At 39.6% G+C, this 27928-nt stretch overlaps 2 protein-coding genes across 9 annotated transcripts in view; one reads left to right on the forward strand and one right to left on the reverse strand.

Moving 5' to 3' along the window:
- LOC145434244 (carbohydrate sulfotransferase 9-like) lies at nt 1-27878 on the reverse strand. The gene is made up of 4 exons (XM_080311596.1): nt 5956-27878; nt 4984-5070; nt 3132-3323; nt 1-711 (listed from the first exon to the last, which is right to left on the reverse strand). The coding sequence occupies exons 1-4, from the start codon at nt 6037-6039 to the stop codon at nt 43-45; spliced, it is 1032 nt and encodes a 343-aa protein (XP_080167722.1). The 5' UTR covers nt 6040-27878; the 3' UTR covers nt 1-42.
- The window catches only part of LOC145434058 (uncharacterized), a 148710-nt gene that overhangs the window by 92530 nt on the left and 28252 nt on the right, over nt 1-27928 (forward strand). The gene's annotated exons all lie outside the window — the stretch shown is intronic.

Consider the following 27928-nt stretch of genomic DNA (forward strand, 5'->3'; position numbering starts at 1 on the left):
TCCGCTTCAAAATAAATATATGGAATCACATGCTCGAAATATTTATGGTCTGCTGAAACCGAACATTTCAAAATCGTTCCGGTAACTGTTATATATGTCTTCGATGGTTCCAAGAGGAACTGAAGCCATGTATTTTTCCAATTTCTCTATGTCTGTTTGCTCTGATGCAGCGTAATTGCTCGGGAATGACATGTTCTCCATTCGCAGCATCTTCATGAACTCAGTCATGTCATTGTTAATAGTTTCGACATGCGCGATGAAGTCGTACCGTATCGTGCACGGTAGACATAAGTCGTAATATAACTTCCAATGTCGATCTCTGTCCCTATCCATGGCTGCGTATTTCAGAAACTCAGCGAATGTCGCCAACTTCGTACCCCGGCCTTCCGCCGATACATTTGAGTGAATCTTTCGCGACATATCCGCGAAGTCCCTGCTCCAAGGATACTCCTTTTCGAGTTTATTTCGATACGCCGACAAGAGTCTGTAAACCGGATCGCGTACTATGATCAGTCTCTTGTAATTTCGTAACCGTTCCGCGATTCCTGTCGCGTTTCGCAAGCGCCTCAGGTCTAATTTGGCGTCGGCTAATCGGTGCGCAAGCTCTGACTTGACTTCTCTCGGGTTTGTAGTATTCACTAACTTTTCCGTGGTAAGTAGTACCTTCTTCATGCTGGAGCTAGCGCATTTCGGTATCTCGCAGAGAATGAACTGAAAACGAAAAGATGCAGTGTCAAGTTTCGGTTCAAAAATAATCTGTCTACGACGTAGTAGCGCTATATGCAGGTTCGTTCGAATCACCTCTAATGGTATAAAAGTCTTGTGCTCCATGGGCCCTGTTCCAAACTAATCGTACGAGAAAGCACTGATGTCGATAACTATTCTTCATGCGATCTGTCATATATATATATTTCCAGAACTCATTTCAAACCAATGAGGCATAGAGAATTGCAACGTATTAAACAACTTTTGCGATGAGAGTTTGGAGAATACGTAACAATTTTGTTAGCTTAACGCTGATGGGAAATTACATAAATCGTGTCAACGCCGTGGCGGCCCAGATTGATGCGGATTGCGTTGCCGTCAACATATCATCATCAGATGTAGTCAGGGTAGTCTGGATTGGTACTCAAGGATAAGTAACACCCTTTATTTCTAATCAATTGCAACTAGAAGTAGCGATATAATAGAATATGTCGCAACTAATGCAAGTAGAAGTTTGAAGGTAGAGGTCTAGAATGTATTGGATGAGTAGTTCAAAAAGAAGGTTTGGTCCAATCATCGCATACTTTTAGTAAAGTCGATAAGTGGTGGCATCTTGAAATTGAAAGTTGCATAATCGCGAATAACACAAAACGACTGAACGCAATGTAAAGGTAGCCTTAGTCAAAGTTCACAATTGGTTCAAGCTTTGACGATATATTCAATTCATATGACACAGAGATCATTTCACTGGAAGGCCATGACAATTTCACTCGTAAAAGCGATGTCAACATATCGTAAAACTACTGTCTTAAATCCCAAAGGAGGTCGTTGTTGTTTACTAAACAAACGATTTGGACCAAGAGCGGTGAAATTCACCATATAAAGCAGGGTTCTTAAATCATGGTTCACTAATGGTATACTATGGGGTCGCAACGCCACCAGAGCGACTCTTGAATACAAATGCAACTAATCTTGAATTTTTGCAACAAAAACATTTCTTCGGCGCTTCGCACGATTTCCTGTGGATAGTTTGTACATATCCTGCGTCATTGTGTTAGGTACTATAACCAATAAGCGAGACACGTAGACAAGTCGTTGCTACAATATGGCTTGATCATGAAAATGTGCCGAACTTTGCATTATCAAATTGGTTTGGATTCATGATTTTCCGACATTAGTTCTCTGTAAAACACCGTCGGAGACCGATAAGATGCTTAAGTATAGGGATGTACAATAGGGGTGTTCAAAAATGACCTTTTTTTTCTCAACTCGTAGTGGCTACCTGATAAAATTGTTAGGTTACCTAATTCAAGCCTACACACCAAATTTGGTTCAATTCCAGCCAGTAGCCGCATTGCTGCAGGAGAAGAAAGTTTCTATTTATTGTCTAAAAGTATATAACAAAAAAGTGCTGTCGAAAAATTTGGATTTGAATAAAATAGTAGTTAGGGTGGGCACCACTAAAATATATAATTAAAGAATTGGTCACCGTAAAAACAATTCTAGTCATAATACAAATTTTGTGACGGCAATAACTCCGCTTCCGCTGGTTGCAATTCAATCAAATTTGGTGAACATCGTTTCTATAGACAACCTAACACTTTCATAGGGTGAACAGAAAATTTTTTCTTTGATTTATTTTTATATAATGAATAGAAACTTTCTTCTCCTGTAGCAATGCGGCTACTGGCTGGAATTTAACCAAACTTGGTGTGTAGGCTTGAATTAGGTAACCTAACAATTTTATCAAGTAGCCAGTACGATTGGAGAAAAAAAGTCATTTCTAAACACCCCTAATGTACAACGACCGGGTGAAGGACTACGAGCCACAGATATTTCGAGGCCAACCCCTTCGATGTCGAGACTGATGAAGGCAAGGTGTTTAGGCATACATACGGCTGTGCACAATGCGGTGCCAAAATGATCGTTGTCGATGAAATTTTGACCAAAAATGACCGTGGGTCGTCGGCTGGAACATTCCATATTGATATGTCCGGTCGTCGAAATGATCAGGGACCGAATATTCCAGTCCTTGTAATCCCAGTATGGGTAAGAACCTCTGTTATAAACGTAGGAAACAAATCCACCGGGTAACAACGTAAGCGGTCTTGCTTCAGTAACTATTCATTAAAGGTGGAAGTAGCCACAAAGCATCCAGCGTCAGCAGAGGTGGCAAGTAACGAAATACATCTTCTCTTCGAAGTACTGCAAGTAGATTTTGCCTACTTACGCTACGTTCCCTAATGGTCATGTATATAAACTACTTCTGGTACTACTACGTCACAGTTTTCGGTTTATTAGGCAAAACTCTGCCGAGAATACTTATCTTACCGTATATTTATTATAAAAAAGTGAATAAGGGTAGAATAAGGTCTGAGTTAAATAAAAAAAACAGTAAAAAACGATTCGATCCGACTGGCACTCACCCGATGTTTGTCAGAGTACAGCAGTTTGACTTTCGGCTCTAATTTCATGACGTCAAAATCGTCGTCGATGTTGCCTAACTTTTGTCGCTGACATTCTTCACGAAGAAGTGATTGACGCTTTCTTTGTAACTCCATAAACCCGACTTCGAAATTATTTCGGCGTCTGTCGACGTGTCTGGTGCTCCACGTGTTCTGTTAGCAATACATTTTGATTCAAGTGATACTGTAACCTTTTCGAAATACTTCATGGGATTTAACACTGTTGAGGCTTCATGAAGCCATCAATCCTAACACCTGAATTTCATAGGTAATGCATGAAATCTTTCGATCAATCCACGTCTTTAAACCTGCGTTTGAACAACTCGTCGAGTTCGTTTATTGAAAATATCGCTTAAAGTACAATTAAATGAGCGTGTTCTCAGAGGTGCCGTGGACACGGACAAAAAATTAGTAATCAGGCTTACATGACGATTAATATTGTAGTTTCATTTGCAGCAATGCTGTTACCGTTTCTGCGTATATCGAGAATTCGGTAATTTGTTGGACCATACCATGGCCTGTAATACTCCAACAGTACGCAATGACGGAACTCCGTGGATATGTGAGCATGCGACACTTCAGCAAGTGTCCAACCCGTGGGCCATGGCCCCCAGCGGGCCATGACGAAATATGATATAATATATCTTCCGAAGTCTACTTCACTATAACAAATGAAATAAATTGAAATTGAAGCTGCAAGAAGAGACAGCAACCCAGCAGGTTATGATCCGATCAACAAATCCTGTCTCACATCGCATAGACAAGGTAAATCATTGCTCCCAAATGAAGCGACAAGAAGAACCTGCCCAGCTTTAATCACGCCTGTTCTTTCAGTATTCAGTGTCTACACCACCTTTCAGAACACTGCAAAACTTCACGCGGATCGCAGAATTATTTCTGCGGGTTGCAGGTTGCACGGCACTGGTGTTGCCGATGACGCACATCCTTGGGTGAATTTCGATGTGTTCAGCCGATTCAGGTTTAGAACTAGGTGAAACCTTTCTTAGCGAACGCATAGTGTTGAAAGTACTCGTACAATTAATTAATCTTTGTCTACATTAGAACATGCTGCTTCATAAAAGTGGCATAGCCTACTACAAAAATGTGGGTTAATTGGGTGTACGAGTATCGTGGTTATACTCTGACGTTTTAAGCCATTTCAGTTAAATCTTTGTATCTTAGATTCAAATGACACTTTATACAAAGCATATGCCAATATATATGATATGGCCTTATAAAGAAATGTATCACTTCTATATAACTTTGCGGCCGTCTAAAAGGCCCGCCGAATAACATCGAGAAGAGTGTAACATCAGGCCTTCGGCATCTATTGGCGCTAATTTTGGCATCTCCCTCTCTGTTCATTACATCGCAGTGTGTCTTGTATATGGCATGGTAGATCGTGTGTCTCTTGATCGGAAAAATATAATCTGACGGTTATTCATTATTATTATTAATGACACAGAATACCGGACCGATCAGGAATTATCACTGACTCAAAAGTAACAAATACAGTTAAGATATAGCCTACTATCTGGTCAACCGAAATTCAAAATCAAGCATCAATATATGATGTAAATATAATGTATGGTATGACACAATGATGACTAATAAATAAAATATGAAATACCGTTAGTTTTATTGCTGCTGCTGTGGCTTCATATCACTCAAGAGGTGCTCCGCAACCACTTAGCCTTTTTCACCCCACTAGTTTGTGAGCCCGTGCGTTATATCGTCGCAACCACACAGTAGGGCGAAGATGAGACTGATATCGTTCGTTGTACGCATAATTCAATAACAATTGATCACATACCCAATTCCTTATGACTTCGCGAGCAAGTGTTCTCTTGTTTTTGTGTTCTATACTATCGCGTTGATGAGCAGGTTTATCCCTCCAATTCTTCGATAACAAAAATTAATAGCTTTAGTGGATGTGTTTACGTAAAGAGCATATGGATGCAATATATGATAAGATATCAGTAACTTCAATATTTAGTGACTACCTCCTGTGTGTGCAAGGTTTGTCGAAGACATTTCACACACCCGTTTCTGAGATTTGACGGGTGGTTTGGATACTTGAAACGAAATATGTTTAGTTTTGATGATAAACCCGATAAAATTGAGTAACTTCCTTTGCGGAGGGACCCAGTATCTGAGCATCAATGATTCACAAAACACCGACAATGAAAATTTAAGAGGATTAGCAACTCAACAGCGCTATCTCGCGAAGGGCTAACGCTAAGCAATCACCATGAAATTATCACAGCTGCTACGTGTCGTTATGTTGTGAAGAAAATATCACAATTTGTAGTCCTAGCTCACTGAATTTAAATTTGACGAGAGAAGTAGTTACGAGTACGACTGCAAATTCGTTCGAAATCGTAGGAATTATCAGTTTCTTTTGAAGCTATATAAGGAATATTTACGATGGAGTAAACTGCTATGGAATATTTTCGCAGTAAACCAAAATACTGTAAATCAGAAATGTTGCAATTCTTAGGTAAGTTTTGTGGAGATAAGGTGGTGACGTAAAAACAGTGGTACCATGTTAATATCTCAAACAGAATAAAAAAGTGAACATTATTACATTTTCTTAGGTTTTACAGTTGCTAATCCCCATTAACAACGAAACTGATAAGTCTTTAGGCAGGGATATCTAGAACTTCTAGATATCCCTGTCTTCAGGTATAAACATTCCAGTCAATGGACAGATATATTGGCAACACTCAATAAGCGTATCTACGTAATAAATATGATATTAATTTTCATGATGAATGATACTTACCGGTTGTCGGCATGATATAAATATACAGAATACAATCAACGCACCAATTAGAGAACGCGAAAGTGTCCTGATAGGCTTATTCATTTTACTATTTAAAGTATATATTTTATCTGTAATATAAAAAAGCAAGTCATTTTTAACCTGCGTGAGTATAACTGGTAATTGGATATTAGAATAAATTCTTCGTGCTCCGAGTGGACTCTACGAGCTTATTAAACCGGTAACATAATTTGCTACAACAGTTGGGCCTGATCCTAAACATGACGTGTCATCCCTTTTATTAACACAATACGATTGTTTTTCGAAAAAAAAACATGTTCTAAAATTTGATATCTTACGTGGTTAATGGCCTTCTGATACCAAAAATATTTAATTGCGGTGATACTGATATTCGAAATTCATTACAAACCGAATCCACAATATTCAGGTAGACAGTATCCCCTGTCAGATCCTTGTTGGTTGGACACCAAAATAGCACATTAAATGAGAAAAGGCTTCACGGCTAGTGGTGCACTACAGATTAGTGGTTACAATTCATGTATTGGTCACCCTATATATAAGGGAGGGGGGTGACGAAGTGCTGTGTCGGTCCCGGAAACAAGATATGTTTTAAAGCTCTTTTAAAGAATGGTGTAAACAATTTTTATTGAAATATATCAAATAAAACATTTCATAACCTGTATACTATGTCATAATTGTTTAAATACTTTAGAACAGGACTGGCCAACCTTTTCAGCCAAAGGGCCACATTCGATTGACGAAATATTGCGCGGGCCACTAGTCGCGCAAAGCGCGAAAATTTTTTGAGGTTTATAGGTCAATAATATTGTCACTTGACTATATTGCGGGCCCGTTGTATATCGCTGGGCTCAGTTTTCGAGGACTGGGCTATTCGGTGCATTGACATATCGTTATCGAAAGCTGCGTCCAACATGCGTCAATAATTTCGTGCCTAGGTTTCATAGTCGACGGTCTTACTGCGATCGGTCATATTATATAACGTTCATCAGAGGTTGAGGTCACATCAGTAAACAGTATCATCCTCTATGATAGATGAAGATATATTTTGAAGATTTAATTATGCGGCTCTCAAATTCAAAATGTATTTAAGTAATCATTTTGACCAAAAAGCTTCAAAGCATCTTGCAAATTGGGCCCGCATTCTCAAAAGTGGCGTCCCTTTCTTCGAATTCGACACGCTTTGCGCCCCGGGTAAAATACCCAGTTCAAATCATTTCGTGGAAAATAATCCGACGTAGCATGACGGGAGTATTTTAACGGGTAATATGCGATATAAAGGTATGCGCAATGAATTTTACATGAATGATAACAAGCCACTGTGGACACATGGACACATGTTGCAAACATTGTTGGCATATATTTCACACGCAGCTCGATGAAAAATTTCGAGATTAGACAGATTTTGTCGATTGTGGAAATGTTTCATGCTAATGTTGTTCTGGATAAAGATATTCTTCGGTCCGTTTAGCACAAGGGTTAGGAGACTCCTTCTTCAAATGAACCATGTTGGGTCTAGAGCAGAGGTGGGCAACCTTTTTGCTAATCACGGCCGCATTTCGATTACTTATGTAGCCTACGGCCGCATTCGAGGGCATAGCCGTAATGAACTAATTAATCGGTAAATACCTATGTTAAACTGTCCATGTCCATTTCCGGTAAACTTCGGACTATTCTACTTTTCATATCTGCCTGTTATACGCACCGGAATCGTTAGTGGTAATATTATGAGCAGTTACTGAGCTATGTTATGGTCGCGCGAAGCGCGAAGATATCTCAGATCACGAATGGTGCCGTCATTAATGGTAGCATTGTCACATATTGCTATCAAATATTTATCCTTCCCAGCCCATGTGATCAGATTCACCGGTAGAGATGATAGTGGGAATATTCTCAAAAATTTAGGGCAATAATGATAATGCATCTTGTGGTGGGCCAATTGTTCTTAGTCACATCGTTGCATGCTGTTATTTCTGCTGAATCGTCGGTATAGTGGAAATATATTGGAATCGCCCAAATGTAAGAGAAACAAATTTCTTTCGTGAGGAGCAAACGATTTCGGTTCCAGCTCAGATTACAAAGGGCCCTACTATATTAAAATCGAGAAAAGAAGTCGCACGGAATCGCGCGGAGCGAAAGAAAATTATAAAGATTAATAAAAATGTGTCAAAAATTCGAGAGTGAATTTGTAATTTCAATTTGTATGTCGATGGCCGCCAACACATACTAATTAAATTACGTGTCGAGGGTCGCACACATTCCCTGCTACGGCAGCAGGTTGCCCACTCCTGCTCTAGAGTTACAATTGTAATTCTCAAGATATCATCAGTCAACAGTAACGTCACTATTAGAGATTCCTAACGTCATGGTAACAAGAGATGTTTTAAATAAGGGTAATGTTTCAAACATTAATGTTGCAAATTGATTTTTGTTTTACATGCAACCCCATGACTACTACACAGTATTGTTACTTCTGACATGATTTCCGGAAACACACAAAATCCGAGGAAAATAGAGTCGATGGAGATGGAGCGTTTCTCGGATCAAATGACAGAAACGATACGGCATTCTTCATGAGACAGGCGTTAACCTCGTAATCTCATTACTATAGGCTAAATAACACGGTTCGATGTACATCGAAGACAATCTACCACAGATAGACGTAATTGTCCACGAGTCGTAAAAACACTGGATTAGCGGGAAACGCAACACCGATTCGAAATAACTGTTCCGTCACCTTCGAACACTATAGATCAGGGGTGTCAAACTCAACTTGCGTCGCGGGCCGGATTCAAAAGTTTTGATCGCTCGCGGGCCGGTCCAGACAAATGATTCCAATATGTTACCTCCAAATCCATACCCTTGCTATCCACTGGAATGCTTTATTATCGACGCTATATGCAAAACAGTATTATATATTACATCGCGGATCATGTAGAACAGTGTTTCTCAACCGGGGGTCCGTGAAGCTTTTTCATGGGGTGCGCGAAGCCCCTAAATTTGTAAAATGCTTGATAACCAAATTTTTATTTTATTTTTTAATAAGGAAAAGCATTGGCCAGTTTCGCTTCGTGATAGCTAAAACTTTAGGACTCACAACATTGAAATGGTCGTCTGAGTTGAAATATACGACTGTGCAAACTCATTGTAATTGTCAAATTGTTAATAGCCTGCTGATGCGAACATATCGCTGTTTACGGATGTTTTGTTGGTGTTTGTGTAAAAATGAAATGTTGGAGATGTGGTGGTCAGACAAGCAAACATTTCGGATTAGAAGTCGTCAGTCTCGGCAAATCAGTAAGCAATCGTTGGAAATCGAAATTCCTGAGTTTTTTCCAATATGTCCCGATGAAGGAATTGAAACCTCGCCACGAAATCCATTTTCTCGTGTGATATAACCACTAAATAACTTCAATATGAGATGCTATATAGAAATGACTATAGGCTGGGCCCACGTGGTATGTTCATTAAAAACCCACACCAAAAGCTGTCGTCGGAAGCGGTACGCGTTAATAATACATTCGCGACCAATATATCGGCGCTCATTCATATCAAATCGAATACGCAGATTTTCTCGACAATAAATACAGATGTAAAATTACCTTCGAAATAACAAAATTCCACCAAATTTCTGCATATAGTGGGCTGTTATTTTCAAGAAAGTCATTTTGTGGCTGTTTATCACAAGCCAACATTTACTATTTGCACAAGACAGTTGATGGTTGCACGATAATTTAGCTAACTTTGAACCAAAACTTAAGGGGGTCCGTGACAGTCCAAAAGGGGTCCGCGAAGACATAAACGTTGAGAACCACTGATGTAGTTTCTATTCGAGCAACACCGTCATTCGCAAACAATGGGGCATTGTCAAACATTCGATGATTGGACAATTGAATGCAGATATAAACCACTTAACAGTGGCTCTAACGACGATATAAGTTGGAATATTTCCATACTGCCGTTGTATTGATTATGATGCATCATTGGCCCTAGGTATTTGTGGAAGGAATGCTAGAGATTGTATAACGCGGGTGCTAGAAATTTGAGCTGTTACTCTGGATACATGCGTTGAGGCCTTTTGGATCAGCGCGGGACCTACGTATCGTAGCGTAGGCCCCCGGCCCCGGTCAGCGTAAGTTTAAACAGAAGTGCTATCAAATATATTTCAAGTATATTTTCCGTGTAGTTCTTTATATTTTACAACGGTTTCGCATTGTAATATTCGCGTCTGTGAATACTATTATTTGGTCCATTTTTCAGAAAACTGTGAACTCAATTTGCACTTTTTGCCTTCCCAGAATTTCAGAATACAATTATTGACGACAGTGGTCAGTGTATACACTGTACACGTGTACAATTATCAATTTAATTTAAAGTATGATACTTATAATACGACTGAGCTGTTTTTTTTTATCTAGCCATACATCGCAATTATGAGCTTTCAGTCAAAATAGCTTCATTGATTATCTCCAAAAGACCAGAACCATGGCAAATCCCAAATCAGTGCCCTGCAGAGTTAAGTAATGTTATTATTGATGTTTCGGAAAGCAACTCTGACCTAAACAAACCGAATTTTGACCAAATTTTCGACCTAACGTATGCAAATTAGGTGTTTTCCCACATAATGTTAAAATTGTACCACTTATATTCATTTCTGGTTGGAACCGGTTGTCCTAACGAAGTAGTCTGACCTGGAAAAGCGTTTCTGACTTAGAAACAGGCCACATTTTTAATGAAAAAAAAACAAACAATATTTTAACGAAGTCTGGCCCTATGAAGAATTCCAGTGGTTACAAGACTTATTATGGTAGTAATATTAAAAAAAAAATTGAAGTACAACGAGAGATACTTTACTACATTCTTTGGTAGAAAGTGCCACGGACGTTCGACAGCAGCAGTTGCTGGCTGACAACACTCAAGTTGTGTGTACACTGCTGGTGACACACCATGTTACTTCATTCTGAAAATGTTGTCACCGTAGCATGATTTTAATAATAAATAATATGGATAGTGAAATATTTTTAGTGTCGCCCTATACAAGCCTACATCATCATAGGTATTTTGTGTTTATGCCAAAGACTATGTACAACACATTGTCGGTTGAGGAAAAGACTTGTCATCGTATAAATGGAAACATTTGGGAGTTTGTTGCTCTACTTTGAAGAATGAAATCGCGCCCAACATACTTTACCTCCTACAGATACGATCAAGATGTTTACCTCCTATATACCTGGAATGCAGAACATACGGCGTGGCGGTCGGTTCCGGCCGGTCAGGTAATTTCACCGTCACGCATTTCGATGATGGGTAAATGAAATAAATGCTTGCATTATCCAGCACATCAAAATTTCAAACTTTTAAAAAGAAGCAGTTCCGCGTAAGTAATCCCCCATGAGCGCAAATGTCGAACGTACTCATGAAGTCACATGTGGTTGATCTCCACTCTATTCAATGTTAGTAGCAAGTCAATAACATCGCTACCAACTTACGAGAAATGTGCAAAGAGCACGCGAAAGTTTCAGGAAAACGGAACCGAAAGTAAGCGAAATCGCTAATCGTGACCGTGATATGCAAGTTACATATATGTTACACCCTGGTCGCAATACTGTGTAAGTTTATATACAAAAGTTCCCTGGATTAGACAATGTCATTTGCTAATGCATCCAATAATGCGAAACATCAACGTATGTCTGCTAAGGGAATACATCTACTCATACCCTAATGTTCCTTATAGTGTGGTGAGTCTGTTCAGCGCGGATGTTCCAAAACCTCGTCTTATCCATCTCGTAACTGAAAATCGAACCTGCTGATACCCGAAAGATGATTTCAGAAGAATAACGAACCAATTCAACTCGAAAAGTTCACATTTATGGTTATATCTCTTGTATTCCGCAAAACGCGTATACGCTGGGTGAACGACGCGTCAGTACCGAATCAATTTGAAACTAGAATATTGGCGAAAGGTATTTCGTGGCCTGGGTAACCAACTTGCACCAACTTCCTCCTTATTAATGAAATTCATCTCGATATTAAATTATCCAACCTCAAATCCCATTCCCTATTGCCTTTCTAATGGCTCAACAAATCAATTGCCTTTCTTACCCGCGCAGTGGATCAAAATAGATTCGACCAGCTATTACGGATTCTTCGTATTTACCAATTTGAAAGTCTAATTCATCAGTCGACAATGCGGACACTTGCATTGGAAGCGAAGCATACCGAATACCAAGTAGTTCATACCGGCCTTATTAAAAATGTCGTGTTTGTTTTGCGAAGACCTCGGTTCCGTAAGTCGACATGCCATTCAAGTTAACATGACCATGAATCTGCGGCGCGAAAATAAGCGCATTGGATCCTTCTTCAGCGGAAGCGGTGTCAGCATGTCCATCGTCACCGCATTTACCTGGGATATCTAGAATTATATCTAGATATCCCTGCGTATATACGAATATATTGTCTCGTGACGTAACAGTCGAATGGCAGCGGAAACGAGCTTTTGAAATGTATTCTGTTGTTAGGTGGCTTAGAACGACGTTATGGTGACGTCACTGTTTTTGCGACCTCAAATGGCATATTTCCAGTTGCACCTCATCATAAATGCTTTCATATATATTTGTGAATCATAACTTCGACGAAAATCATTTTGACAACGCCACGCACCTCAAAGAATTACCAAAAGAATGAATACGCGTTGCATTGTGTTACATTCTCTAGACGCGGTGATACGGCCAATCTAGGGGTATATATAGTCTTGGGCCAAGACAAAATATTGAAACGATTATTGTTGTTAATAAAAATAATACTAGGCGCAGAGAGCGCATAAAGTTAGCAATCGACAAAACTAGCCCCTCGATTATTCGGCTCCAATAATTAAAACGAATAGTCGAATCTGGTTTGAATAATCGAATCATTGTACCTATAATATATCCCGAGTAATGAGTCCCTTTGTTACTTAGGTGTTACATGAAATTTCAACTCCCTATATACACATCTTTACTGTCTACCAATCCTACACGGGTACCCACATAAATTCCTATTCAAAGTTGGCTTGCAGGAAATCTCGCAATGAACACCTTAGAGAGAAGCCAACTCAAATTGATATCATGATAATATGGTATGGAGGGTGGAAGAATAGAAATGTCCCAATTCAAAAAAACTTAGGATGAGGTAATCTAAAGGGCAGTAATTGGGGAGAAGCGATAATAATTATATACTGAGACGGACTGAATTGTTCTCTAATACGCTCCCTTCGATGCAGGATGTCTGGCGGCAAACCAGTTATAGACGGTTACCGTCTTTTGTACTGATAACTTCTATTGATACACGTGCATCAAGCTATATGTCAACCATATTAACTGCATATAGCCCGCTCAAATTGCAGGTTGACTACGGAAAAACGAATTTCGTGGATGTCGAAAAGAGCAGACATGTCCAATCTCCCCCCTACACGTTTCACCTAATCTGAGATATACTATTACAGTACTATTTCATGGATGGCTTATATCGATACACATGTATCCAGCCCTTTACAAATTATTTCATGTTTGCAAAAACTGTTCCAAGTGTAGGTTGAATATCGAAAAACATTTTACGCGGCTAACGGCCTCGGCAGGCATGTTTGATTTTTCAGTAACACGCTTGCGATAAGGCAACATATCATTTGCTGTTATGAGAGTAGTCGTAAATTATATCCGCCGATAGCTGTGATTCATACCAATTCAATACTAACAAAATCTTGGATATTGATGTTGTACAAGATTGCCACTGTGACTAGTAAGGTCGTGCAAATATACTCAAAGATTATGTCGTAATTCAGCTGGCTAGTGCATGTAATAATGTGACAGAAACAGCGATGCCATCCGATTTCGATATCATAGGCTTTAGCTCAGTGGTTCTCAACCTTTTTGGCTTCGCGGACCCCTTTTGACCGTCACGGATCCTCGCGGACCCCCTTAAGGTTTAGTTCAATCTTAGCTCTTTTATGGTGCAACCTTCATCTGTCTTGTGCAAATATGAACTGCAGGCTTGTGATAAACAGCAAAATCATGATTTTTCTTGAAAATACCATCATACTATTTATTAGAGATCGGTAGACTTTTATTATTTATTATTTTGCTGCTGTGTTTCTTGAAGCACGTGGTCGTGTCTTGAAAATCTGCGTCTTCGTTTTGATATGAACAAGGAGTGCCGAAAACCATTTCCGCAAAGATATAGATGGAGGATAATGCAGTATAACGCATAACGCATCCGACGATACTTTTGGTGTGATCACAACATTTATGGCAAAAAATGAAGAAAAATATATTTTATGGACATGTCACGTCCAGCATCTAGCGCTGTGACGGGCAACATACGGACCACCGCGACGGCATTTTGATCGACCCGCAGAAAGTTTCTACCGTCAAAGTGAAATCCTAATCTAATAGTATAGACAAATTTTATGCGCCAAATAATGGAACCAAGTTTTCCAACCTGAGAAAGACTGTCATGAAACGACTTGTTCTGTTCGGCTTTACATATATATTTAGGAGCAAATATTTTCGACCATGAACAATTGAACATTAACAAGACAAGGCTGCATACCAATATAACTGGTGATATAAATTTCAGGGTTGGAGCGTGATGCTTTGATAGCAACGAAACACTCATTGTTCACCAAAAAAAATCAGCTTTGACGATCCGCAATAAGAATGCGCCAAATCTGATAGCCGAGCTTTAAGAGCAGGTATATCATCGTCCGATTTATGACGAGCGTCAGCCGAAAATAACCGGGTTCATTTCAATATGAAGATACTATCCAATTGTATATTGAAGTTCTGTACCTCCAAGAAGCTGTTCAAATAGTGGTTAACTATATATCACAGGATAAAATGGATTTTGTGGCGAGGTTTCAATCCCTGCATTGGGACAAATTAAAGAAATACTTCGGATATTTTTATTTCAAACGACTGTTCAGTGTTCACTAATTTGATGAGACTGACAACTTCAAATCGAGAAGACATTACGAAGTCACCCTGATTGACGTTACCATCTCCATATTTTTATTTTGTCAATAAACCGCAACAAAACGTCTCTAAACAACAATATGTTTGTATCAGCAGGTTATCAAAAAATTGGCAATGAAAATGAATTTCCACACTACGATAGTTCATGTCGGACGATTATTATGATGATATGAGTCATGAGGTTTTAGCAGTCGTGGTGCGAAACTGCCTCATGCTTTCTCAAATTAAAAAATAAAATAAGAATTACGTTATCAACCATTTCTGAAATTCAGAGGTCTCGCGGACCCCCTGAAATTGCTTCGCGGACCCCCGGTTGAGAACCGCTGCTTTAGCTGTTCCCATCCATGATATGGGCAGATCATATTAGTATATTGACACCAAAACTTGCAATGTTTCATATTGGTATGAATAGAAACATTACCGTATTGCACAGAAACGACGAAAGCGTGTCACCTATATAATGAGACAATTTGTTAGGATTGTGTTAGGCCGTTGCAAATTAGTTATTTATATCTATAAAATGTTATATAGACAACAATATGTGCTATGAAAACACAAACACGAAAGTGAGTGGCTGAAAAGTGGCTGCCACGTGCGCCTCATCGACACGAGGTATGAGTCATCATACGCAAACCACCAACTTCCAGCGCGAGTGAGCAGTATATCAGAAGTCATATCTACAAAACTACATGCCGGATGCAAGTCATTCAGAGCTCTTTGGAGAGATAACATCGCCCTGAAGTCATTCAAGCAATCATCAGGACATATTACGGTGTAAAAATGACGTCACAGCCAATTGAATTACCGTCTTCTGTCCTGGGGAGAAAGCGGAACACATGGTGGTATAAATCATGACCTATGGTCTTTGAATCAATATAATTAGCTAAGCTGGTTGTGCATTGAAATATGGCATCCGGCAATGTTTTGGTGGTCGGTTCAAGTCCCGTGGTTCCGAGTTTATGAACATCTTCGTGTACCCGTTCAAATTTTGGCATTGAGGCCTGCTGTTCCAGGAAGGTTAACTTTTGCAAACTTGGTGCAACTCGCTTCTTCCTTTACATACTCATCAGTTAGTAACTTTTTCTGATATATAGTCATTTTCTTTACTGCTTCACTCCTCTGACATACTACAATTAATCCATAAATTCATGCTGATACAACAATCGGCATAAGTCACACAAGATCAACACCATATACATTTGCAAATACCCTATAACCAGTCCGCTGCAGTCCCTGTTACTTCAAATCATGTCAAAGTCAATGGGAAGTGAAATACCTTCACGGATACGTCTATAGGTGTGGTTAGAGATGGTTCAAGTGTTTTTGTTCTACATCTCACAAATACTTATTTATTTATCTTCTCTATTATTCTGAAAAACTTCTTTGTCCACTAATCGCGAAACTTGGACGCGTTTTTTCCTATTCACAGTGTGTTTTAGGCCATGAGCAGTATGATTCAGTTGATACATTGTATATATTCTATAATTGCTTATGGTGAGTATTGACATGGAGGTATATCCTAATGACATTTATTACTGTGCGATTACATTAACGCAGTGGCTCCAAACCTTTTTGTCTTCATTCCCCACTTCAGATTTATTCCGAGTGTTCATTCCCACTACCCAAAACTCATATACCCTTAAGAATGGCCCTGTCGATGGTGAGTGATACCTGCTTATATAGCCACAGGGCTCTTTAAAATAAGGTAACAACATTTTGAGATCCCAAAAAGAAGACACCTTTTATAAATTCTGAAAGCTCCAAGAAAACTGGTGACTTTGAAAATCCTTCGACCAATAGTATGGTGCTGACTAAAAATAAGTCATCACTTCGACTCGGCTCGCGTTTTTGTACGAAACTCTGATGTTCGCCGCGTCGGAGTCGCATTTTTCGTGGCATTTAAATCGTTTTTAGAGAAAAAGGGCAAATTCCGCAAAAATAGGACATTTAGCGCTTTCAATTAATAAATTTCGATACATACATTCCAAAGCAGTTAACTGGTAACGGTAGTCGCTCATGTGTTTCCGTAAATGTGTAGACTATCCTGTATAAGTGTACATAATATTCAACAAATGCGTCTATTCCCCACCAGTGGGGAATTCCCCACCGGTTGGGAACCACTGCATCAACGGTAATTAATACACAATCTAAATTGCTTTGAAGATTCGATTGCATCACTGCAATCAGTAGAAAATACGACATGATACCGATACAGTGGAAAGATGAGTAGCATTAGAAACGGTTTCGTGAACTCAATTCAACATCCACGTAGTTCTACGTATAGCAATATAAAATGGAAAAATCAGGTAACGCTCATCGACCGAGAGTTGAATAACTATATCCGAAAATGAAAGCCCAACGGAAATGTTAAGGTATAGAAGCTTTTTTGTTTGTGGTATTGATGGTGTTTATGGTATTCATGGTGTTTTAGGCTTTAATCAGACACCGCTTATCCGGAACACGTCACGCGGAGGAGCCTAGATAATCTTTCCAAGCTAGGAATTATGGAGTCAACTTCTGCATCGATCCAGCACCCCATTGGTGTTGCTCATAAATCGTATAAAAAACAAAATAGCTCCATAGATTATCTCCAGAACCATAGCAAATTTGAAGACACAAATCCATGGATCTATTCGTGACCGGTGTATTGCAAACTCCCCCCAACCTGTCTAACTGGGTTTGCATGACCGGATGTTGTAACATTTTCGTTCCTATATCGCCTCCAATCGGCCCCTTCGGTATTTCCACCCTATTGTTTATCCAATTCGCCCACTGGGGGTGGTATCGCGCACGTTGGGACCAACTGGGTTATATAGTGAAATAGTTTTAGTGTCGCCTTATACAAGCCCTACATCACAAGTGTTATTGTGTGTTTATGTCACTATACGTACAGTACCATGCCAAATAGCGAAGAAGACTAGCCGTCGCATAAATGCAAATATTCGGGAATTTGTCGCCCTATATAAGCCCTACGTCATCATTGTTATTTTGTATTTATGTGAAACACTATGTACAGTACATTGCCAAATAGCGAAAAAGACTGGGAATCGCATAAATGCATATATTTGAGAGTTGGTTGCCCTTTAAAGAAAGAATTTGCGTCAGACATGCTTCATCTCCTACAGAAACCAGTAGCACGTTTACTGCCTATGTATACCCGCAATACAAAACATACGGCTTGGCGGCCGGTACCGGCCAGTCGGGTAATTTCATCGGCCCGCGAATCGATGATCAGTAAACAAAATTGATGTTCGTATTATCCAACATACCGCGATCAAAATTTGAAACTTTTAATAACAGACAATTCCACGTAAATAATTCCCCCTGACCGCAAATGTAGAACATACTCATGAAGCCACATTGCATCTGCTCTCCACTATAGTCAGTATTAGTAACAGGACTGTTGAAAAAAATTCTGGTAAATTTACTAGCCTCAGGATGGACAGCAGTTTTACCTGCTCTAGTAACCTTGATATTAAACATTATTGATATTTATATATTCTTTGCATCAGCATTGATAACCAGAATTCGTGCTCGGGAAAGTTTCCAGAGAAAAATAACGGAAAGTTGGCTATTCACAGAGTCGGAATCGTCAACGTTAAACCGTCATATGCAAATTACATGGTGCTGCTCGAAGATTATAATGCAACTATGATTAGCCATACAGCTATATAAGTTTTGATGCCAAATCCTCCCAGCATTATAAAATGTTATTTGCCGTATTCTATCCATTATTAAATGTACACTTTCAAGGTATCTCTGCATAGGTAAGAGATTTCTTCACCCACTTATAATTGTAGTGTGGTGAGTTTGTTCAGTACGGACGTTCAATAACCTCGTCTTATTCCGTAACTGAAAATTGAATCTGTTGAATCCCGAGTGATGGTTCAAGAAAAGCGAACAAAACCAAACTGAAAAAGTCCCCGTTCATGGTTACATCTTTAGTCTTCCGCAAACGCATATACGCAGGCCAAGGACGCATCACGACAAAATCATTTGGAATCAAGATTACGATGAATCTTGATGCACGTACCGTCCTGTTCCTCGAATAACTTAACCTTCTCGCATATGTCTGATTATGAATATAATTTCCTTCGATGTTATATTGTCGAACATCAGACTCATTTCCCATTGCCTTTCTAATGATCCAATCAATCTACGCGAGAATGCGAATCGCCCTTTCAACCCGCGCTGGCCGCGCAACAGGTCAAAAGATGATACAAAACCGGCTTTCGGCGGCTATGGATTCCCTTTTTGTATCATCTTCAAATCCTTATTCAAAGTTACCGTTAGGGACAGTGTCATTGGAAGCGAAGCATACAGAATTGCCGCTGATCCTTCTGTTGAATGAATTTCAAGTCAACGTAACGATGAATATGTTATAGTATCAAATGCGAATCTTCATTGAAATTGGTGTCAAGATGCCCATGTCAACCTCGATTATATACATTGTAACCGCATTTACTGGCAGCTTACACTATGACTGCTGGTATGTGAATGAATATAACGAATTATTGTTATTGACTGTATGCAACAAATATTGTATTTGGAAGTAACTTTGTCATACTTTGTTTGATTGCGCTGACGAGCTATTGGGTTATGCAGCAATCGTCAGTGGTTTTAAAACGACATTATTGTGAATTATAATGTCACTGTTATGGCTGTTACGACCGGACTGATTCGATTCATAGCGTTCAAGTTGAAATATGAAACTCTAATGCGACCTCAAATGACATAGCCTATTGCCTGTTGCACTCCGCCAGAAATGATTTCCCATAGATTTGTGATCTGTGAAGCATTGTGATATAACACCATGGTTTGATCAGCGTGTAAAATAATTATTATTTTCGTAGCAATATGTAGCCTTATGTGAGATGTTGCGCATGCTCCGATACGGCCTATCTAGGTCTCGCGACTATGCTGATGGTAAACATGGAAACTATAATTGACGCTGATAATATATTTTATATATATATTATATTATATATATATATATATTGCTAGTCGCAGGGGTCGCATATATTCGGCATTAGATGAAACTGGCACGCGTTATTATTCCCGAACAATTAAAATACATAGTGCATTCGGGTTTGAGTACTCGAATTATAGTATGTATTCCCGGTTATAGTCACTTTGTTACATAAACTTTAGAACTGAGTTGTTATATGTCATTTGAACTGCCTATCTCTACCTCTTTATTTCCTACCAAGCGCGTACGCGTACCCACAAAACATTTTGTCGAAGTTTTCCAGCACAAAATCTCGAAATCTACGTATGACAGTGATAACAAGACATGTAGGAAGTACAGGAGTATCCAAACTCAGGGTGAATTAGGATGAGGGAGTCAATAGGGAAAACTTTGACGTACGGCGAAGCAATAATGAATATCCTTGTCCGTCTCTTATCTCAGACGTGACGCGACCCCCTCTATATCCTAATAATATATGTAACTGTCACTTGTCAGTTATTTTTCACGATATATCGTTGTTAATGCTTCACTAGCCTGACACAATCCCCAAAATCACACTGACGCAAAAATCGACACAAACTACAGAAGATCCACGCAGTACACCTTCGCCAGGGATATCTAGTTTTAGATATCCCTGACGTTCGCAAATACGAGCCCACCAATCCGTCGTATTTGCTCCTTTAAATATCGCCAATAGACAATTAATTACCACCACTCGAAGTTCTACGTGTGGATTAAGTTGGTTGAAAGGTTTTTTGCAAATACTCCTATTTATTTATCTTATTAATTATCCAGAAGATCTTCTTTGTTCGCCAAGCTCGAAGCTCGTAGCTGCCTAATCATTAGCATGATCAGTTGTGTGAGCAGTATATGATTCCGTAAATACATTTTATGTAAGCAATTTCCTGATGGTGACGAATTACACTCATCCACTTAGGATTGATGCTGATCGATCAAAGGCCATTAATTCTGCCATCGGCAAACATCTGTTGGATAATCCGATTTGTGCGAATAATTATCGAGACGACCGATTTCGAATCGTAGGTCGAGGTCGTTCACAATTCCATTTGTGTGCCTTGGAATCAACTTTTATCAAAATACACCAACCAAAACTCTGTCAACAAAAGGAGTTCGTGTATCACCTAAAAATAGTACATTGAACGTTCTCTCATTCGAAATTTCATGCTGGTGACGTCATATTTTGTGATACGATTGTTGATATACAATGTTCTTTCCAATTCTCTACTAGTTGCTGACGATTACCCCTGACGAGTGTCAGCCGAAAATATTCGGGTTCATTTCAATATGAATATACTATTTAATTGTATATTGAAGTTCTGTTCCTCCAAGAAGCTCTTCAATTACATGGTGGCACTTCCTGATGACTTATATTACCGTGTACTATTCTAGTTTTGTTGTTATTAAAGAAAATAAATTTCAACTCTTTATTATTGGAGACTGATTTTCATATCTCGATAATATATTCAAAGCTAGCTTATCACTATGCCTCGCCGATCTACTCAGAGACCTACTGTATATATATTGCAATTGCCTTCAACGATGCACTCAATTTATTCAATATTTCTATCAGTTCAAAACACAGCATAATAGCGATCCAATTTAAAGATGGATAGGCTTCGGAACGAATTGGCTAACACAATGAAACATCCACTTATAGCTCTACGAATAGCAATAGAAAATGGAAAAAATCAGGTAACCCATATTAAACGAGAGTTGAAAACAGTAGCCAAAAATGAAAGCCCAATATAGATGAAAGGGCATGCTTTGCTGAGCGGCGCAGGAGAGGCAAGGGTGTATGCAAGCATCATCTTGAATTTATTGTTTCTGTATTAGTCAGATGTATAACATAAGCGCATCAGTTTATTATATAAGTTACATAGCTAGCGTCCCGGCACGTCCAGGCATCCATTATTATCTAAGAACCTCAATATCAAGTCATCTCCATTGATCACGATACGTGTCAACAGTCACAAAAGATACAGAGAGACTTGATGTTCATATAGATTTGCTTGATTTAGCATATATTGCCGTATATGCCAATATTGCTACATACCAGCACTGCGCGGGCCTTGTCAGGTGTATCAAATTAAAAATCTGCTTCAGCGACCCTAAAAATCACTAATTCGCAGCGGCGAAATTCTATATTGATTGCAGCAGAAAATTGGTATGGTGATCCCATTTTCGAGTTTTAACATAGTATCGACAAACGTCTATTACTATTGCCTGAAACGTCTCCGGATTTACCGTTGGCCGTGTGTCCATATAAGCCTCGGGTGAATGGATCTGTGAATTTGCAATGTCACATAACGTGCAGTATGCTACCCAGCATAGACAGAGCATTTAAGTAGCTCGTGGGTTAGTGGATATGTTTTCACAGAGTCCAATGATGTAAACAGTGTTTGTCTTGTCGAAGGAGTTGCTACATAAATTGTGGTTAGTGAAAGGGTATTGCTTCATTGTGTGTTTACCATGCCATGAGTTGTTTGATAGTTTATTTTGGCAACAGATCAAAACTAGACTATTCAGTTTAAATGCTGCAACGTCCAAACCTTTAAATCGCAATCATTAGTGTAGTAGGCCTATCACAGCATCCGATACATGCCTTCTGTTGCAAGGCACGATAGCGAAAATGAGACTTTTGTGAAGCCGCGATCAATACCCAATCAATAGTACAATGATGTAAATAAGATCTAAAAAGATGGAAAACTATTCTTCAAAAAGTATTGGAATGGACGTTTCGCGAAAGTCGTATCCGCGTAAGGTCGATTTGACATCCTTATATCCGATCATTATATCGCACTGTATCTCTCGTATGAACTTGTACATTGTGTTTTCATGCAGAACAACGCCGTAGATCGATTTGTTGCCTGACTGTAATCCGTCCCTGGGGGGCGATATCGCCCACGTTGGGAACCACTGCTTTAAACAGTGGCTCTAACGAAGATATAATTTGGAATATTTCCATACTGCCGCTGTATTAATTATGATGTCTCATTGGCCCTACGTATTTGTGGAAGGAATACTAGAGATTGAATAACGCGGCTGCTAGAAATTTGGTCTGTTTCTCTGGAGACATGCGTTGAGACCTTTGGTTCTATACCGATACCGAGAAAACCATTACCGAGAACGGACATTACCGAGAATGCCATTACTGAGAATGGAAGTCACCGAGAATGAACATCACCGAGAAGGGTCATTACCGAGAATAGACACCACCGAGAATGGACATTACCAAGAATGGCCAATGTCAAGAATATAGCTTACTGGGACTGATGTTGTCGAGAAATTTATACCTGAGCATCGATACCGAATGCGGCAACGCCGTGATGCACTCACACGACCTGTGCATATGCATAACATGTCTGCATCGCATACATTGCATTCTCGATACTGTCCATGCTCAGTGGTGTCCATTCTCGGTAATGTCCATTCTCGGTGGTGTCCTTTCTCGGTAATGGCATTCTCATTAATGGTTTTCACGGTATTGACCGGACACCGAGGCCTTTTGGGTCAGCGCGGGGCCTACGTATCGTAACGTAGGCCCCGGTCAGCGCAAGGTAAACATAAGTGCTACCAAATATATTTGAATTATATTTTCTGTGTAGCTCATTATATTTTACAACGGTTTCGCATTGTCATATCCGCATCCGTGAATACTATTATTTGGTCTATTTTTCCAAAAACTGTGAACTCAATTTGCACTCTTTGCCTTCTCAGAATGTCAGAGTTTGTTGCATACAATTCCGTACGCTCCACTTTACTTGATTCATCTGTACTTTTCGTGCGACACCGCACATGCAATGAGGTCAGCGATCAGGAGCCAAGATAAACCTCCGACACATAGAAGTAGCTCCGAACCGGGATTCGAACCACTGCGATTGGTCCCGATGCGCTGTTGCTTAACCAACACGAACATGCGTTTACTTTGAAGTCTGTTTAGTGTTTACTCCCGTTCCGCGATTGCGCAGTACGTGCGTCGTATGCGCAATCCAGATTCAAAATAATGCCAACGTAGATAAGTATGCCGTAACAAATGTAGTTACGAATCACTGTGCGGATGCATGCTGGCGTCTATCGATCAGCGAAATTGAAATTGACATTGTCTCACTAATTTGAGACAAGAAGCATTATATTATACTGTTACCAGGTAGATGGTTTCTAACCTGTATAATACTTCACTAGCAGAAAATCGTACTTCGAAGCAACAATATGAACAAACCAGGGCGCGCTTATAACATTAGCTATGTTAGGATGGTGAATTCAGTGGCGTGATTTTAAAGTAGCTCCTCTTCTGCTGGGTCAAGGTTCTATTCAGATATCGGTGATTACTTCATGAATGTAATCGATTGCGATTACGATTACTTCGGAATCACGCGATTACGATTACGATTACAGCAAAATCAGGAAGTAGTCGATTACGATTACGATAACATTGGAAAAGCAATCTCGATTACTCACGATTACATTTATTTTGCTTCTTAGAACTGATCTTAGAAGATCTATTGGAAGAAAATATAAGGATTCCGATGAAAAGGCCTAATGAGATAACAACTTTCTTTGAGAATGATGCGTCATTTTCTTGTTACGTCATAATGTACCCATTGCCCAACCTTATAGGGAACGATTTATCCCACCCAACGATTTGCATTCATGCCAGGTCCGTAACTGCCACACCCAAACTCCCCAATAGGGTGGTACATCAGCTCTGTGGTTGACCTATGTTAATTACGTTTCAGTTGTACAGGAGATTCTTCGAGCAGAGAATTCGAGTGGAGAACAAGCGACAGGTTACTACACATTTCTGCGTCAAAAAGCGTGCTGAACCTATTTGCTAGGGATGGTGTGAACGTGAGGTTCACGTTCGTGTTCTGTGTGTGAACCTCGGAAATTTAGAGGTTCGCGTTCACAACAGAACCTTGGTAGGTTCTGCACTGTGAACCTTTTTGGTAAATTGTAATTTGCACTTAATTATAGGATCTTTGGTTCAAGTTTATTGCATTTCAACTGTGGGTCACTCTATGCATGGCGCTGGCAGCATAAAAATCAACACTGAACGAGCATGCAGCATGACAACCTTAAAAGTTTTACTTGCATTTCTGTTACCAAAAATTTCTCGAAATATCCAGCTTTCCGTTTGTGAATATTTAGTGACTCTCTGCTGTGAGCTTGACCCGCAATCACACAACATCACGAGCGATATACGTAGTCAGCGAATGATGCTTATTCAACCAATCAATGACATTGATATCGTTTTCTGATGTAAAAAATCGAGCGGGCGTATGGGGTCAATCTCGACTTCATATCTTTACTGTATCATTAAAATCAAATCCGTGCGATTAAGGTGCTGGCTACTGCTATATAACTTGTTGTTTATGGTATCGGTAGCGAGTATAGAAACCCGTTTTACACTCTGCTCAATATCAATGTAGCAATACTCAGATTCCGAACACATTGTCCGGTCTGGCTAAGACCATTAAGGCGTAAGCTTATATTTCCTGGTAAGTCCTCGTCGAAATTGTTGGCAAAACGACGAAATGTATTGATTTTATGAGATTATTATATCCTTTGATAACCGCGGTTGATACATTCAGCGACGTTTAAAACGCCAATTTGTACTTCAGCAATGCGACATTATGTGGCCCGAGTCTTCGCTAGGTATCGTGTACAATAATATAGGCTATCACTTCATTGAAAGATAGGGTTGGAATTAGCAATATGACGTCACGAGGTTCACGTTCGTGTTCACACAGAACCTTTCAAAAAGGTTCGCGTTCACACGAACCCGAACCTTTCAGAGGTTCACACCATCCCTACAGTATTTGCTGTCACAGTGCACCAAGATGTACCGGTACCTGTAATATACATCTGTGACTCCTTGACCCAGCTCGATGAAAAGTAACTGCTTACCCAGTTTCCAACCAATGCGTAGGTTAAAATAAACCAGGCAATACATAATATTTCCACATATAGACATGCAATCGCTGTTACTTTCGGTATTGGTACTGCCGCCACCGTTTTGTTTCTGTTGATGCCAAGTACCGGTCCGGGTGCTGCTTACAGCAGAATGCGTTGTTGCAGTTGAGCTTCAAGATTTAAAATGGCCTCAAATTATTCTAATTTCAATAAAGAAACGATTACAGATGCTGAGCACGCAATACGGGGATAAACTGGAGTGGTGACATAGAGACCACGATCAGTAACTGCTTAGACCTCGCTCGCAACTCGCGCCTAAGTTGAAATCTCATGTGACCCGTGGGCCGAAAAGGTTGGCAACACCTGGGCTACATAGAAACCGTAAATTCTACAATACTCCCGTAACTTCCTCAATGTGACGACCTGTCGTTGCGATGTAACAACCCTAACTGCGACGCTAAACTGAAAATTACTGACGTAAACACAGTATAATGGGTTACTGTTATGTTGAATCCGTTTGGCTAGAGTGGCTTGTTTGTGCTTCGAACTAATTGTAATGCAGACTTGCTATTTATTATTTGTCGTTGCGAGCTATTATATAAGGGCCAAACAACCTGAAGCCATTTAATGAGCGATTAAAAGTTGTAAAATGGATTGTAATGAACTATTCGCTAGAGTGCGAACACAATGAAAGTTAGTATGTTTTCATTGTTGTCTTATCGGGGGACAATGTTACGACAAAATATGAAAAGACATGTCTTAAACGCCCTAAGCAACAACTTTTCACAACCCTCAAAATCTTAAATTACTAATTTCCTCAATTCAAAGTATCACAAGAATAGCGGTACAGAGGTAAGATGACCTGACGAAATCTACCAATCCAATATTCGCTCAAGCATATAGCAGTTATCAAATAAAATGACCGAATGCATTGAAATGAAGCGTTATGTTAAATGTGTTAAATGGATAGCTACATGACAATGTTTTAGACGCGGGGCATAACTCGAATCAGCAGTACAATTTGGTTGCCATTCTTGCTCCATCGACTTCACGTGCCGAAGGTGTAGTATGAGTGGTTGAGTTGCAACGGCCAACATGTATAGAGCGGAAAAATACATTCATTTACTAAAGTAACTGATATCTATGTTCGTCGATACCTACATTCAATTATAGATATGCAGTAGCTGAAGAGTGCTAATGTGGTAAGAAACAAGTCACAAACTGAATCAGCTAACCTTTTAAATTTATATATTAGTCAATCGGACTCTAATGGGGTCAGCGCTGCACCAACCACGAGCCTTATCACGCGTCAACGTATCACAGATACGGTTGGCCAGAAGGTTGCGTGACACTGTGAGGTGGGGAGGAGAATTGAACAATAGCAGAAATCAATAACGGAAATACACCACAGCCACGCGTCTTCTGCATTGCAAAACAAGCTTGGCCTAAATTGCAAATGTAAGTTCTGCTAACTACCCAACAAGCCATGTCGATGCGTGCATATCACTGTTTGCAGTTGAGTTGAAAATCGAAGCTTTTACTGCTGTACCATACTTGGGATTACGACCACCTGTACAACGCTATATTTTACGATGCATATCGTAATTTATCAAGTAAATAAATATAGCGCAGGGTTTCCGATTCTTGTCACGCACGACAATATTACTGAAACAATATCAACGTTTAAACGGATATCTATTACATAAAATGGTTATGACTACGTCCACCTTTACCACATTGAACTGCGCGGCTGTTGTCGTGCTGTATTTTCCCAAGTACTTCCATAGAGGACGGTTTCCTATTCTACCTCGGGATAGTGTCACGTATAACAATATTAATAAAACACTTCAACATTTAAACATATATCTATTAGATAACACACATCAGAGTACATTCGTTCACTATACTATATGCTGCGCTTCTGCCAACGTACAGTAATTTCCCATACATTGCGACATATTAGTATCTGGATTCTCCACCTTGTCACCTGCGCACCGGTCAGGGCCTCACTGTGCTATTGCATTACGGGTTATCGTTGACTATATCA

This window comes from Botryllus schlosseri, chromosome 1 (genome assembly GCF_051294905.1).
Source record: "Botryllus schlosseri isolate E-star chromosome 1, Bs_hap1, whole genome shotgun sequence".
Classification (NCBI taxonomy): Eukaryota; Metazoa; Chordata; class Ascidiacea; order Stolidobranchia; family Styelidae; genus Botryllus; species Botryllus schlosseri.

Bases quoted from the DNA above. Each gene is read 5' to 3' on its own strand.
- LOC145434244 (XM_080311596.1), bottom strand. From the start codon at position 6,039: ATGAATAAGCCTATCAGGACACTTTCGCGTTCTCTAATTGGTGCGTTG. The intron at 5,071-5,955 runs GTAAGTATCATT...TTGTTATCGAAG, and splicing joins TTATATCATGCCGACAACCG to AATTGGAGGGATAAACCTGC. The intron at 712-3,131 runs GTGAGTGCCAGT...TTTCGTTTTCAG, and splicing joins TGTACTCTGACAAACATCGG to TTCATTCTCTGCGAGATACC.